At 37.5% G+C, this 15192-nt stretch overlaps 1 protein-coding gene across 4 annotated transcripts in view; it reads right to left on the reverse strand.

The window, feature by feature from the left end:
- pcdh17 (protocadherin 17) overlaps window positions 1-15192 on the reverse strand; it is a 94966-nt gene that overhangs the window by 48044 nt on the left and 31730 nt on the right. For 2 of the 4 annotated variants that reach the window (XM_002936924.3, XM_012957791.3), the window contains one exon: window positions 1777-1839. The exons of the other annotated variants lie outside the window; for them this stretch is intronic. In XM_002936924.3, coding sequence (XP_002936970.2) covers window positions 1777-1839 — 63 coding nt within the window. The remainder of the gene's footprint in view (window positions 1-1776; window positions 1840-15192) is intronic. 4 annotated transcript variants of the gene reach the window in all.

The following is a 15192-nucleotide window of genomic DNA, read 5'->3' on the forward strand; positions in this document are numbered from 1 at the left end:
GGGTGAGAAATTATGTTAACTAATTCAAGAATGAAACAAAGGAAATCTGTTACAATTTTTTGGTTCTATAATATATGGCCCATGCCTCACGGGTGGATTCTTGGCCTGAGAAGTCAAGCTTCATCCTTAGGCCAATGCCACATAGGCGGATTCTTGGGCAGCAGATAAACGTAGGGCAAGAATCTATTACACACTCAAAAAAGCTTTTGGTTGTGCCTGCACCCTGAGCTATTGAGTAGGCCTGGGTGCAGGCACACTCAGTGGTACTCAGTGGTAAATTCAGCTGTGCCTGCACACTGGCCGTCGCAACGGCTCTGGGTCCAAGCATAACCGAAAGCATTTTTGAGTGTGTAATAGATTCTTGCTCTACGTTTATCTGCTGCCCAAGAATCCACCTATGTGGCATTGGCCTAAGGATGAAGCTTGTGGATGTTCATGGGTAGCTGAAATGCAGGGATCTGAAGGGTAGCAGGGCCAAAATGAATTAAAAAAGGTGTTTAATAGGTACAGATACCTGCATGTGGATTATATTTAGTCCCGTTGTTCATTTATGCAGAAGGACTATTTATGGAGAATGATAACAGAATCAGTAAATATATATCTATATTTGTCAGTCTCAACATCAGAGGCAGAAAAATATAATAATATAATATTACACTGTAAATATTAGACTATTTGGATCATCAATGGACAGAAGGGGAAAAGAGTAAATGATGAGAAAGCTATGAAAATAAGCATGGAAACTAGAATACTAGAAGAGAAAAGAATGAAAGAAAATATCAGAAGTAAAAGGACAGACATAACAGAGCAGGAGTAGTCACTGAAAAAGATGTTAATTCAACTTGGGATCCCAAATGTGCCTACATACATTTTGTAGATGGATACTTATGACTGCAGTGAAATCTTTTTGATTTAAACCTATGTGCTGTTAAATATAAATTACTGCTTTTAAAAAATATCCAACAAGAAACATGATAGTTACAAAAATGACATATTTTTTAAATATTAATAAATAAAAGTTACCTACCTTTATAGGGTAGAACTTTTGAAATATTTAAATGACATATGTTAAAAAAATGTATATTTAATTTATCAAAGCACTGTAAGCAAAATACTCTTCCCATTACTTTTCTTGGGAAACATTATGTATGTAAAGAAAACTAGTAAAAATAGAAAATTTTCAACATTTGTTTTCTTCTTTTGGGAGCACTTCTCTAACCAGAGATAAATTGTTTGAGCTGTCAAGTAAACAAAACCTTGTTTTGCACCTACAAGCAGGAAAACACTTGATTAGGCACTATTGATATTCTAAATTGACAACCCACTAGGTACTATTAAAATAGAATATAATAAAATAGTTCCTGCTCAACCACCAAAAAATATGTGTGTGTACAACTTTTCATAAACAAGAGTGCCTTCCGAGACCATAGCAAATACAGAGCTGACTGCTACCTTTGTAATACAAAGTCCATGCATGGTGCCAAGGGAGGAGAATTTCCTTCCTTATATCAATTGATTGAACATTTTAACTGATTTTCTATCAAAATGCATAAAATAAATGCAAATAGAGACACAACTACATAGTGCTTTGTAAAAAAGTAATAATGACATGGCAAAAATTAAAAACAAATTGTATAATATTGGTATTGGTAAGGTTATGCACTTATTTTAGACCAGCCATAGTTTAAATCTAATGCAATGTGTTATAGGTTTACTAGGAGTCTCATAATGGACAACATACAAGTCAAACAATATAATCTTTTTCAAATGCCTTACCTGTGCACACAGTTTTGCATACTGACTTTGTATTACATCGATCAATTTTTTTACAGCAGGGATCTGAAAATGAAAATACATCTGTTTATTATAATGCTCTTGTCACTGTAGTAAAGATGCACTAAAGAAGCATGCAATTGTATCCTATTGGAGGTTTTAACAATATACTGAATGTTAAAATATTGGTTTTCAGTTCCATGTGACAGATATTACAGAATTATTATGAATTATCTGGTTTTATCAGAAATGAAATTGATATTTATTGCTACTGTTATTTCTGGTTTATGACACTGAATTCATAAATACCAGAAGAAATACTACCTGTCCCAACGCCATTATCTATGTCCCTTTCCTGCCTCTTAAACAGAAGTGGCAGCAACCCACCAATCCCCTTCACTGGTTGTTCATTATGTTATATCCCTAAGAATTTCACCCCCTCTTGCTCCCCAGACAGCTCCTCTGTTTCCTTCTCTTTGTTCAAGTCCTGCAAGAAAAAAACTGTATTCTAACCTGTAGGGGTAAAATTGTTGCATGCATGATTTTTGTTGTTGTTGTTGCAAATGAATTTTGTCTTAGCAAACATGTTTTTAATAACTACATTCTCTGATATCATTATATTAATAATTTATTTTACATTTTAAGAAATAATACAAACTATGAATTAGATATAAAAATATGAATCCATTTTAAAATAATGTATAATTTATTTATATGCATATTTTAGGGTTTCAAGTAAATGTAAAGAAATTCAAAGGACTATTAATGAATATAGAAAACTGAATATAGAAAAAGTTGACAGTTCTAATATTTTATTAATAGAACTGCACTAGTCAACAATAACAATTCAAATTGAATAATTGAATAGATGAAGTTATCCAAACAAGAGATATTATTTTATGCAATGTGAAGATTTCATGCTAACAATACAAAAGAATTTCTTTTGAGAAATAAAATCAAAGAACCACCATATCTGGAAGATTTTATGTTTTTTGTGGCCTGCTAATTTATTATGCATAATGCATATGCTTAATTTTATATTATATATATACTCTCACACACACACACACACACACAGGTATGGGAACTGTTATCTGGAATGCTTGGGACCAGGGGTTTTCCAGCCAAGGTAATTTGGATCTCCATACCTTAAGTCTACTAAAAAATTATTTAAACATTAAACCCAGTAGGATTGTTTTGCCAATAACGTTTAGCAGTTTTATTGGTTGGTCCATTTTAAAGTGCACATCTTGGAAACACTGCATACAGCAATAGAGCTGGGTGGCACATAAGTATCCCCTAGACCCTCTCTTGCACAGCATTTAGAATGTGCAACCCAGGAGCAGCAGTGGTAAGCAAAGTACCAAGGTGCCTTGTACTTACCCCCTGCTTAAGGCAGATGTTAAGCACAGGCCTACCTTGTATATTGCACTGCCCTCTGTGCCTTATTCCAGATCAGGCACAAGGGACAGAAAGATTAATTATATCTTAGTTAGAATCAATTTCAAGGTACTGTTTTATTTTTACACAGAAAAAGAAAATAATTTTTTGAATTTGATTATAATGGAGTCTATAGGAGATGGCCTTCCCATAATTCAGAAGTTTCTCAATAATGACTGACATTCTGAAGCGCTTTACAGATTATACATTATTCTCATCAGTCCCTGCCCAGTAGGGCTTACAGTTTTTGGTCTTAATCACATTTACCCAGTATACAAAGTATAATCAATCTGGAGCCAGTTAACCTGCATTTATGTTTTTATTGGAGGCTACACAAGCACAGGGAAAACATCTAAATTCCTTACAGTTCCCTGTCTAGAACTGAACTGAGAATCCCAGTGCAGCAAGCAAGTAGTGCTATAGTGCCACAGGACCATGTTCAAAAAAATTTATTCCAGTCTATATGGCAACAGAATAGAATAAAATGTATAAAATCAGTCAAGTGTTTATATTTTTAGCAGGGTTCTATTGCATTTTTAAACTTTCTAATGCCATTGTATGAACCCTACTTTTACATAGCATTACTCTATGACCATTCCTACGTGTTGCCTAATATTCTCGGAAAACAATTTCAAGGGATTTTGCAGTCAGATTTCACTCCTAATTAAGAATGTACTGAAAAACATATATTGGATATACAAAAGCCTACTTCCGCTGCACTTTATCTTCCCTTTAATTTATAACTTTCAAAGTCCTTGTCTTATTAGGCAAAGCTAAGAAAACAACATCACGATAAAAATAATTCAGAGCTATGAAAAATGTAGTAGTTTCAGTCAGTTGGAATGGCAGTATATTTAGCTAGACTTTGTTCTCTCCTTACATAAAAAGCATCCACATTATTAAGCCAATTTATCCTACAACAATGCATCCAAATGACAGGTATATAGACAAAGTACTTTCACCATTCCCAAGGGCCTAATTCTTTCATGTACAGAACTTGAGATGATATTCTGCATCTTAAGAAAGAGTTCTTGCAGGGCCTTCGCTTTTATTTCAAATTTAAAATGGCATTAAAACACCAACTGTTAGCCTTGGATAATGATGCTGACACAAACATTGTTTGACTTACCAAGCACCATTCTTGCTCGCTTTTATTACAGAGTATAGGATCTATTTCTGTGCTTAACAACCACCTTTACAGCATTTTAAGGGAAAATATACACAAATACTTTGTATGAGATAATGATTCATTGGTGCTGGGGAATATTATACAGTTGGACACACAGAACTACCGATAACTAAAACTTTAAGGGAGATTAATAACACACTGGTTCATAGTACTTTCAAATGATAAATCAAATTACAAACAAAGCAACATAAGCTGGGTGTATTGTTGTTTCAAGTGTAAGAGGTGCTCTTCCTGTTACCCTCCTGTTACCCCCAGCGCTGCTGCACAACATTTGGAGGGCTGTAAGGATGATTGGCACCTGCATGTCCCTTTTTACACCAGTAGCATCCCTTTTTTTGCATTATTTACATTCCTTTCTAGTGTTGTACTGCAGGAGCAAAGAGTTTGTGATGCCCATGAGGGGAAGAATGCTGGGACTGTTGGCACGCATGCAGTAAGAAAAAAGTGTGGCTGGGTGCACAGATCAGAAGTTCCAAGCTACAGCTATTTTCTCAACAGTTTTACACTACACATGATGGGAAGGCTCATGCACTTCTGTAATATGAATGTGTATTAGAATTATTGTGGTGGTTCTTTATGGAGTTGTTTGTTTTAATAAATGTTGTGCCAATTTCCTAACACAGTGCTACACAGATCATGAGCTGTGAAATCCTGTATTTTCCCAGAATGCAGAGGGCCTGCATTTTATATGAATATTTTGGGGAAAGTGAGAACTCAGCCTAAAGGCCTGTTAGAGTGATAATTTATGAGAATGAGCATTTGCTCTGCTAAATACACATAAATCCCCAACAAAGCAACAGTAAACGTGAGATTTGGGGTAAATATGTATCTGGGGTCCTAGATATTCTTGGACCAATGACTGATACAGATATGTTGATCTATATTCATTTTATAAGCTAAATAATGGGGTACTAAACAAAGACTGGTCTCTCAAGGAGGACCTTGTCCAAAAGTTGTACCTTAAAGTTCAGGTTTGAACTAAACCAGTTTGTGACAACCACTGTGATAAGATATAGGTATGAGCATGCTATCTATTATAGCAAGAGATGTTTTGACTGTGTGCACTGGCCATTATTTGGACAATTTTGCAATATATGGGGGGTTGGTTTCTGAATAAAAAATATTTTGTCATTCTTACAAAAAATGGCCAACAGTCCTTGAAATCGGTTTCACTTTTCCTCCACAGATCTCACTAGCAAAAACTGTTTGAAGGCCCCAGTAAAGCAGACTGTGGGCTGCGGTTTTTTGCTGGGCAGGATGGACCAAGAGCTAAACCTATTTGCTCATTGGTCAGGCACAAGAGCTTTGTTAGAGTTGCACAGTTTGAATGATCTAGCAGATATGTGTAAAGAGGCTCTCTCACTAAGCACATGTGTGTGACGATACATGACTGCCTGCACCTGGAGGCTCCAGTACCATTTTTTGCAAAGTAGTTAAAATGTATGCATAATAGAATTAGTCAGGACTTGGTAGTAGGGTTGCTTCTCCCAAAGAAGTACAAAATAGTTACATGGCTGCTAGGATGCTAATGCAACTATGTAATTCAAGAAAGTGTAAATTTCTGTATTTACAATTATTATTAAGGAGAAGACGAGCTAGATGAAACTTTATTTATATGGCATTAGAATGTTCTGCAGCACGTCTTTTTATGAAAATGACACTTTTACCACATTTTTGCAGGAATTCTTTGTTTGGCCTTCTGTGAAAATGTAAGTTTTATTCTTCCTGAACAGGAAGCTGATGTCCCTTTGCAGAGATAAATAAGTGTTGTTGATATAAAAGCAAAAGATGGGACAGGAATTTAAACTAAGGGGGCATTTAAATGTACTCTGAAGTGGTCAATTGCACTAAAATCAACCCAGCAGTCCCACTAATGATGCTATCACGATGCTTTTAAGATGTTTATTTCTCACTGAGTGGCACTAGACATGATTATGGTTAAAAAGCTCTTTTTGTAACATGCAATCGGAAAGCCATAATCATAGAGTTTATTTATTTTCTGTGGCTTTGTAAATGTTCTGCAGACTATTGCAAGGGGGAGAGGGTTACAAAAACAACAAGGTTGATATGGGACTGGATAGAAAGAATAGTCTGCTGCTTAAATTAAAAAGGTACCACCAGTGTGAAATGTCTTCTTTAAAGGGCACAACATATTTATACAGATCAATGTCCAATTATAAACATAGAGCCAGTATGGTAAAAGGTCACAAAATAATAATCTTTCTGGCATTTATTACTTGGAAAACAAGGTCTTGTAAAGGGCCAGTGCTTCACATATAATATAAATTACATTGCAGAACTTTTAAGGTTTTGTATTATTAAAACAAAATGTACCACATATAGACAAAAATATATTTCATTACATTGTATTTTAAAACAGGTAAACATGAACTAATGTTCATATGTGTATATGCATATAAAAGTAGGATTATCTTGCAGTATGTATAATATTGTAATATTTTGTAGTAAGGTTTGTAATTTACAAATAGTGTTGAGCAAATCTTTCCCGTTTTACTTCGCCCAAATTTTTTTTGTAAAACTGCAAAAAGTTTAAATGCAGCTTCTACACAACTTTTTTTTACCTGACTTTGACTTTTTTTATATGCCCATGACATTTGGCCATCTCCCATAGACTCCAATATAGGCAATTAATTTTAACTTAAAATCATTACCTTTTTTTCTGTAATAAACAGTGCCTTGCACAAAATCCCAACCAAGACATAAAAAACCTTTATTGGAGTCAAAACAGTTTATTTAATGTTGAAATGATTTTGTAGTGGACTTAAAGTATGGAGATCCATATTATGTAAAGACCCCTTATCTGGATAATCCCAGGTCCAATGCATTTTGGATAACAGGTACCACTGTCCCACTGTCCCTCTGATAAACTGATGACAAGATCTTAAAAAAAAAAATAATAAAAAAAAAAATTATATATATATATATATATATATATATATATATATATATATATATAGCAATGTAAATGTGTGTACTGTATGGAATTTTATATGAATTTTTATATGAAATTATGCATACCTGTAATTTTTGGACTAACAGTCTTCACTAAGTCACTTTATTATGTTAATGCTGCTTAACACTTTATTAGGCTGATGTTGCCTAGCACTGAACACTTTACAGCACTTTTCAGCACTTTCACTTGCTTTATGGCTTCAGCCACTTTATGGCAGTACACTGTGATGTCACTTCCTATTGATTTACTGGTTTTTGGTGATTTAAATATGTGTGTTACAAGGCATGGATGCCCTGAGAAAGGTCCCGATGGGGACCGAAACGTTACGTCGGCTGTTTATGCTACTTTGAATATATGTTTTGATTTTTCACAAGAAATCCCAGATTTGCTGGTCTTTTTTATACTATATAGATCTTAAAAAAAAATAATATATATATATATAGCAATGTAAATATGTGTATGTATATATATATATATATATATATATATATATATATATATATATATATATATATATATATATATATAGCAATATGTGAAGATACTTTTTCAAAATACTATCAAATTTACTAAATATATTAAATCTAAAGTGCAAATACTTTTTGGATTCCTGACAGGCATCACCATTCATTACCAGTAGCAAACCAGGACCAGTGCACAACAAGATGGCTATTTAGGGTGATTAACTGATTTATCCTGCTTAATTTATTTTCCTTTCCAAGATATGACACCCTTAATCCAACTGACAGTCCTATATCCCCCTTAATGAAGGCTATAGAAATATGGCTGTAAGTCAATTTAATCAAAACTAGACATCTAGCTCTTTAAAGCAGATATGAACATGCTGCATAACTGACACTTGGAGGTTCTGTAACTATTTTCAAAAGCTATATAAACAGTTATGACTCCAAATTCTATATACAGAAGCGAATATCACCTTGCTTTCCATCATTCATTTAAATCTCTTATTTCATGCTCTAGACCAGTGCTGTCCAACTTCTGCGGTGCCGAGTGCCGGAATTTCTCTCGCATACATGGTGGAGGGCCGCTAATGTAAGCCAGTGTTGGCCACTCCCCCATTTTAAACCACACCTATTTTATCAAAATGGTCGCTGCAGGGATATCAACCATCATTCATATGTTAAAGAATTATATTAAGACACACCCTTAAATCCATATGCCTCCTCCTCCCCTATGGATGGCACAGCAACCCCCAGCATATAATTACACACCTTAGGGACCATTTAATGGCTATTTCCAACAGCTAACAAACTCCCAGAACAAACCCCTGCCAGGTTCACCTCCCACAGGCAGCATAGGGTAGGGAGAGTATGGCATACACAAGCAGCACTCTGCCTGTCCTATGCTGCCTGTGGGTGCCATACCCTCCCTGCCCTATGCTGCCAGTGTGTGCCATACTCTGCCTGATCTACACGTGTGTTTCATGCATACAATGTCTGAGGTGTGAACAGGGGAACAATGTGGGTGATTACAGCCTGAGCCTGAGGTGTGAACAGGGGAACAATATGGGTGATTACAGCCTGAGCCTGAGGTGTGAACTCTGCAGGGGGTGAACAATGCAGAGATTAAAAGGTGTGAACAACACAGGGGATTACATTTTTAAACAATACAGAGGGTTTAGAGCCTGAATCTGAGGTGTTAACCATGCAGGGGGCCAGTTAATCTCAGTACTGATACCATTTAAATCTTACACAAAGTTAAGCCATCAAAGCAGCCAGACAGGTGGGGGGCCACACAGAGGGGGGTCGAGGGCCGCATGTGGCCCGCGGGCCGCCAGTTGGACAGCACTGCTCTAGATCTTACAATATATGGTCAAACCCAGGTAACACCTCATTAGGGATCCAATTAACCAAATGAAATTATTCTGAACAATTAGCAAGACAGTCAAAATATTTGCAGTCATATATTATTTCCTATTTATAGAGTATAAACTGAACAAACACAAGCAGTGGCTACTTGGAACAAAAGCAATCAATAGATTGCAACATACTCCTGATAACTTTTTCAGACTTACCTGGTATTAACTTATGCTTATATGCAAACAATAAGGCATTTAATCCTTTATATAACCTATTATCTAGTATTAACAAGGGAACTGGAAAGTTAGAAATGTTAATACAAGAGAAACTATAAACCTACTTACTCCATTCATTTCAAAGATCAGGCACAGAAAAGTCCCCCTTATCTCACATACAAAAAACAATCCATGAAATGTTTTTAACATACATTAGCTAAGTAGAAATTGAATGTTATTTCAATTATATTTTATAATTTATATGTGTATACTTCTTATGGGTATAAAACATACCTTCTCTGTATATTTATACACAAGTGGAATCAGGCATATTGATTGCCTTGGCTGTAATATTTTAGCAAAAATATAAAGTGCTTACTGACTTGCAGTGCTGAGGTGCTGCAGCTTTTGTAGTTTATAAAGAATGAGTCAGGAGAGGAAAGCAACATTACATATCCCGCTCATATGCATTAATGCAAACAGCAGAGACATTTAAATTATACAACTAATGTAAGGCGAAATAACTCTTTATTTTGCCTTTATGAATCATTGTGTTGATGTGGTACTATATTGTGGAATATATAAATATTTTGTGTAAAGCCAGGGAGATCATAGTAGAGAAATTAGACTAAACATAGTACCCTATAGTAATCTATAGCAAAAATCCTATGACAAGAGAAAGAAAAAAAGGCAGTGGAGAATGAGCCCCTCAGGTCAGACAGTCCCCACTATAAGTGGAGAAAACCAGTAGGCAACTTCAAACACTCCTAGGCATTATGATATGATTAGATTAAAGTCAAGATGTTATCTAGCATCTGATGTGTCTGAAAATTTAAGGAAAGCCTGATATTTCAATTAACTATTTATAAATGAAACTTAGAATATAATAATAAACCAAGGTAACCATGACAAAATAGGACATTTCAAGATTGAAATTGTACATATTATGAATGAGCAAACTGCATTTTAGCCATTGAGAGGCACCTGATACCAACCATCATACAAGATTCCTGCAGAAAAGGCTTAAAAAAATCAATGTTTACTTACATAAGAAATACAAATTAATCTCAGTACAAATTCAGGTTAAACCATTTAATACTGCACTGAATCAAGTATATTTTCCAACTGCAGATGCTGAACAAGACAAGTTTTATGAAGACCACACACCTTCTGAACATAGTACCAATAAAAGATGTCATGTTCATCATAGAATAATCCTTAAATTGGTAGTCAAAAAATAATTGGAACAACCAGCAAAGTGTCATTCTAAGAAACAACTCTGAATATAGATTTCCTCTGATGGCAATTAAAGAAATCAGGTTCACTACATACTTTCAAAAAATCAAAGATGGCAGTGCAGTAAGTAAAAACAATAGTCTAAACCAGTGCTGTCCAACTGGCGGCCCGCGACCCCCTCTGTGTGGCCCCACACCTGTCTGGCTGCTTTGATGGCTTACCTTTGAGTAAGCATTAAATGGTATCAGTACTGCGATTAACTGGCCCCCTGCATGGTTCTCACCTCAGATTCAGGCTGTAATCCCTCTGTATTGTTTAAAGATGTAATCCCCTGTGTTTTTCACACCTTTTAATACCTGCATTGTTCACCCCCTGCAGTGTTCACGCCTCAGGCTCAGACTGTAATCACTCCCATTGTTCACTTATTCACACCTCAGACATAGGTACTGTAGGCAGAGTATGGCACATACAGCCAGCATAGGGCAGGTAGAGTATGGCACACACAGGCAGCATAGGTCAGGGAGGGTATGGCACACACAGGAAGGGTAGGGCAGGCAGAGTATGGCACACACAGTCAGGGTAGGGCAGGCAGAGTATGGCACACAGAGGCAGTGTAGGAAAGGCAGAGTATGGCACACACAGACAGCATAGGACAGGCAGAGTGCTGCCTGTGTGTGCCATACTCTGCTTGCCCTATGCTGCTTGTGAGAGGTGAACCTGGCAGGGGTTTGTTGTGGGAATTTGTTAGCAGTTGGAAATAGCCATTAAATGGTCCTAAAGGTGTGTAATTATGTACTGGGGGTTGCTCTGCTATCCACAGGGGAGGAGGAGGCATATGGAATTTAAGGGTATATTTTAATATGACATAATTCTTTCACATATGAATGATGGTTAATATCCCCACAGTATTTGGGATTTTGCTGTGCTACCACCATTGTGATAAAATAGGTGTGGTCAAAACTGGCTTCCATTAGCAGCCCTCCACCATGTATGCTAGAGAAATTCCGGCCCTCGGCACCATAGAAGTTGGACAGCACTGGTCTAAACCAACTGTAATTTAGACTTGGTTCTTCTTATTAAAAGTTTCAAAATCAAATTGAAAAAAAAATGTAGAAAATGATCATTCTCATGTATTCTAACTTGATACAATAACAGAACTGAAAAAACTAGATTGCAGGAAGTTATAAAATGACAGCTGATTGTTCAAAGTATTGCAAGATGATTCTTTTAAATGTGGTTTGTAATATGTCAATAAAATTGAGCAAAAAACAGTGGCCATTGGATTGGTAACATTCATTCTATTACATTACATTACATTACATTAACATTTATTTATAAAGCGCCAACATATTCCGCAGCGCTGTACAATAAGTGGGTTACATACATTGGACATACAGAGTAACATATAAAGCAATCAATAACCGATACAAGAGGGGAAGAGGGCCCTGCCCAAAAGAGCTTACAATTTACAAGGAGAAAGGGTTGAGACACAAGGTGTGGGAATGGGCATGACCAGAGTTGTGAGAGGTGTGGCACAGGGTGTTGCTAAACTAGATTAGGGTAAGCTTCTCTGAATAAATGTGTTTTTAGAGATCGATTGAAGGCAGAGAGATTGGGAGAAAGTCTGACAGTTTGTGGGAGCGAATTCCAGAGAAGGAGGGCAGCCCTTGCAAAGTCTTGAATGCGAGCGTGTGAGGAGGGAATGAGAGAGGAGTTGAGGAGCAAGTCAGTAGAGGAGCGTAACAAGCGGGTTGGATGGTACCTAGAGATGAGTTCAGAGATGTAGGGTGGGGCAGAGTTATGGACTGCTTTAAATGTGAGGGTCATTAGTTTGAATTTTATCCTGGATGGTAGGGGAAGCCAGTGCAGAGATTGGCAAAGTGGCATGGCAGAGGAGGAGCGGTTGGAGAGGTGTATGAGCCTGGCAGCAGTATTCATTATGGACTGGAGAGGGGACAGTCTTTGGAGGGGAAGGCCAATTAATAGGGAGTTACAGTAGTCCAGGCGAGATATTATAAGAGAGTGAATAAGAATTTTGGCAGCATCTTGGGTGATAAATGATTGGATTTTGGAGATATTTCTTAGGTGAAAGTGACATGATTTGATAAGTGATTGGATATGAGGAGTGAAGGACAGGGCAGAATCAAGGATAACCCCAAGGCACCGGGCCTGGGAAGATGGGGTGATGGTAGAATTGTTAACCGTTATAGATACCTCGGGAACAATGTGGGCGTTGGATGGGGGAAAGAGAACCAGTTCAGTTTTAGAGAGGTTTAATTTAAGGTAACGTTGGGACATCCAAGTGGAGATAGCAGACAGGCAGGAAGAGACGCGAGTTAGAAGCTCTGGGTTGAGATCAGGAGAGGAAAGATAGATCTGAGTATCGTCAGCATAGAGGTGGTACTGAAAGCCAAAAGAATTGATTAGTTTGCCAAGTGAGGAGGTATAGAGAGAAAATAGTAAGGGGCCCAGGACAGAGCCTTGGGGAACCCCGACAGAAAGAGGCAAGGGAGAAGATGATTCACTATTGTAAGAGACACTGAAGGATCGATCTGAGAGATAAGATGAAAACCAGGATAAGGCAGTGTCACAAAGGCCAAGAGAGCGGAGAGTCTGGAGGAGAAGAGGGTGATCCACAGTGTCAAAAGCAGCAGAGAGATCGAGAAGTATTAGTAGCGAGTAGTGTTTTTTGACTTTAGCCGAAAGGAGGTAATTTGTTAGTCGGGTTAGAGCACTTTCGGTGGAGTGTTGTTGTCTAAAACCAGATTGTAGGGGATCCAGGAGGTTATTGTCAGAGAGGAATAGCGTCAGTAGGTTGTATACTAGGCGCTCAAGCAGTTTGGAGATGAATGGGAGCAGAGAGATAGGTCGGAGGTTAGTAGGATTGGAGGGATCAAGGGAGGGTTTTTTCAGAATAGGGGATACAATTCCATGTTTCAGTTGGGAGGGAAAGATTCCAGTAGAGAGCGAGAGATTGAATAGATGAGTTAAGGATTTGATAAGACAGGGGTTGGCTTTGCGTAGAAGTTTGGTAGGAATGGGATCAAGCGGGCAGGTAGTAAGGTGGGAGGAAGACAGCAGTTTTGAGACTTCCTCTTCAGTCACTGGGGAGAAGGAGCCAAGAAGAGACTGGGTAGCATGTAGGGAGGGAGGGGAAGGGTATGGGGATTTAGTTGTGCAATGTCACTTCGGATGGTGTCAATTTTATTTTTAAAGTGCTCAGCAATAGCTTGAGCAGTGACTGAAGCACACGGAGGGGGCGGAGGAGGGGACAGCAGAGAGTTAAAGGTAGAGAAGAGTTGTGCAGGTTTTTTAGAGAGGGAGTTAATAAGTGCAGTGAAGTAGGTTTGTTTAGCTTGGCAGAGGATGGTGTTGTAGGAGAGCAGAGCAGATTTGTAGCTGCAGAAATCTGAGTCTGACCTTGATTTGCGCCAGCGGCGCTCAAGTGTACGTGACTGTTTTTGGAGGGATTTGGTATGAGCAGTGTGCCAGGGTTGGAGTGGTTTGGGCCTCATGCGTTTAGTCTTGACAGGAGCAAGCTCATTAAGGGCAGTGACGAGTGTGCTGTAGTAGACAGAGGTAGCCTGATTAGGACAAGAGACAGTTAGGATGTTAGAATGAAGAGATTCAAAGGAAGAAGAAAGGTGTGAAGTGTTCAGGGATTGCAGGTCTCGGTATGTGTATGTTTGGGGGACAGCAGAGGGTGTAGAGGGAGTTAGCGAGAGTTGAAATGTGAGCAGAGTGTGATCAGAGAGGGGGAAAGGGGAGTTAGTGATGTTGGAGGTAGAACAACATTTTGTAAATATAAGATCCAGGGAGTTTCCATTAGAGTGAGTGGGGGAGTCAGAACACAGAGATAGTGCAAGGAGTTTAGAGGTAGCAGGGGCATTAGGATTGTTAACAGGTATGTTAAAGTCACCTAGTACAATGGATGGGGAGTCAGAGGAAAGGAAGTAAGGAAGCCAGGCAGAAAAGTTGTCAAAGAATTGTGAGGTCGGTCTATATTCTATAAATTCTATATTAAAATGGACCAGTAAAAAAGAGACAGGTTTCACATGAGACAGGGAAACAAGATTATATTACCAATATTGACTGGGTAATGTCAACTAGATCTCTTCAAATACATTGGGGCAAAGTGGGGGCAGGGAGATATTCTATCTTGTTTGGGTCAACAAACTCTACAGATGGTGATGGCAGCCATAAATTAAAAGGAGGATTCTTCATTAAAGGAAAGCTGTGGCACATTTGGAGAATATATTAAAAAGAAAAAAATATTGCATTGTCAACAGTTTATATAGTCAGAGCAAGAGTTTTCTAAGAAAAGATGACAGTGAGAGTTGAATCAGAAAGGCTGAACACAAAAAAAGACAAATTTGATTTCAAAAAGAATGAAAGCAAGCTCTAATTTATATTGTAAATACCATAAGGTGTGCATATTGTAATCATTGTAAAGAGGGCAATGCTTTTGTAATTTTTTTTTCCTCTAGTATTCTTGAAATGCACATTCTACAAATTAATGTTATATATTGTATATAAAATATTCTA

This window comes from Xenopus tropicalis, chromosome 2 (genome assembly GCF_000004195.4).
Source record: "Xenopus tropicalis strain Nigerian chromosome 2, UCB_Xtro_10.0, whole genome shotgun sequence".
NCBI classification, from domain to species: domain Eukaryota; kingdom Metazoa; phylum Chordata; class Amphibia; order Anura; family Pipidae; genus Xenopus; species Xenopus tropicalis.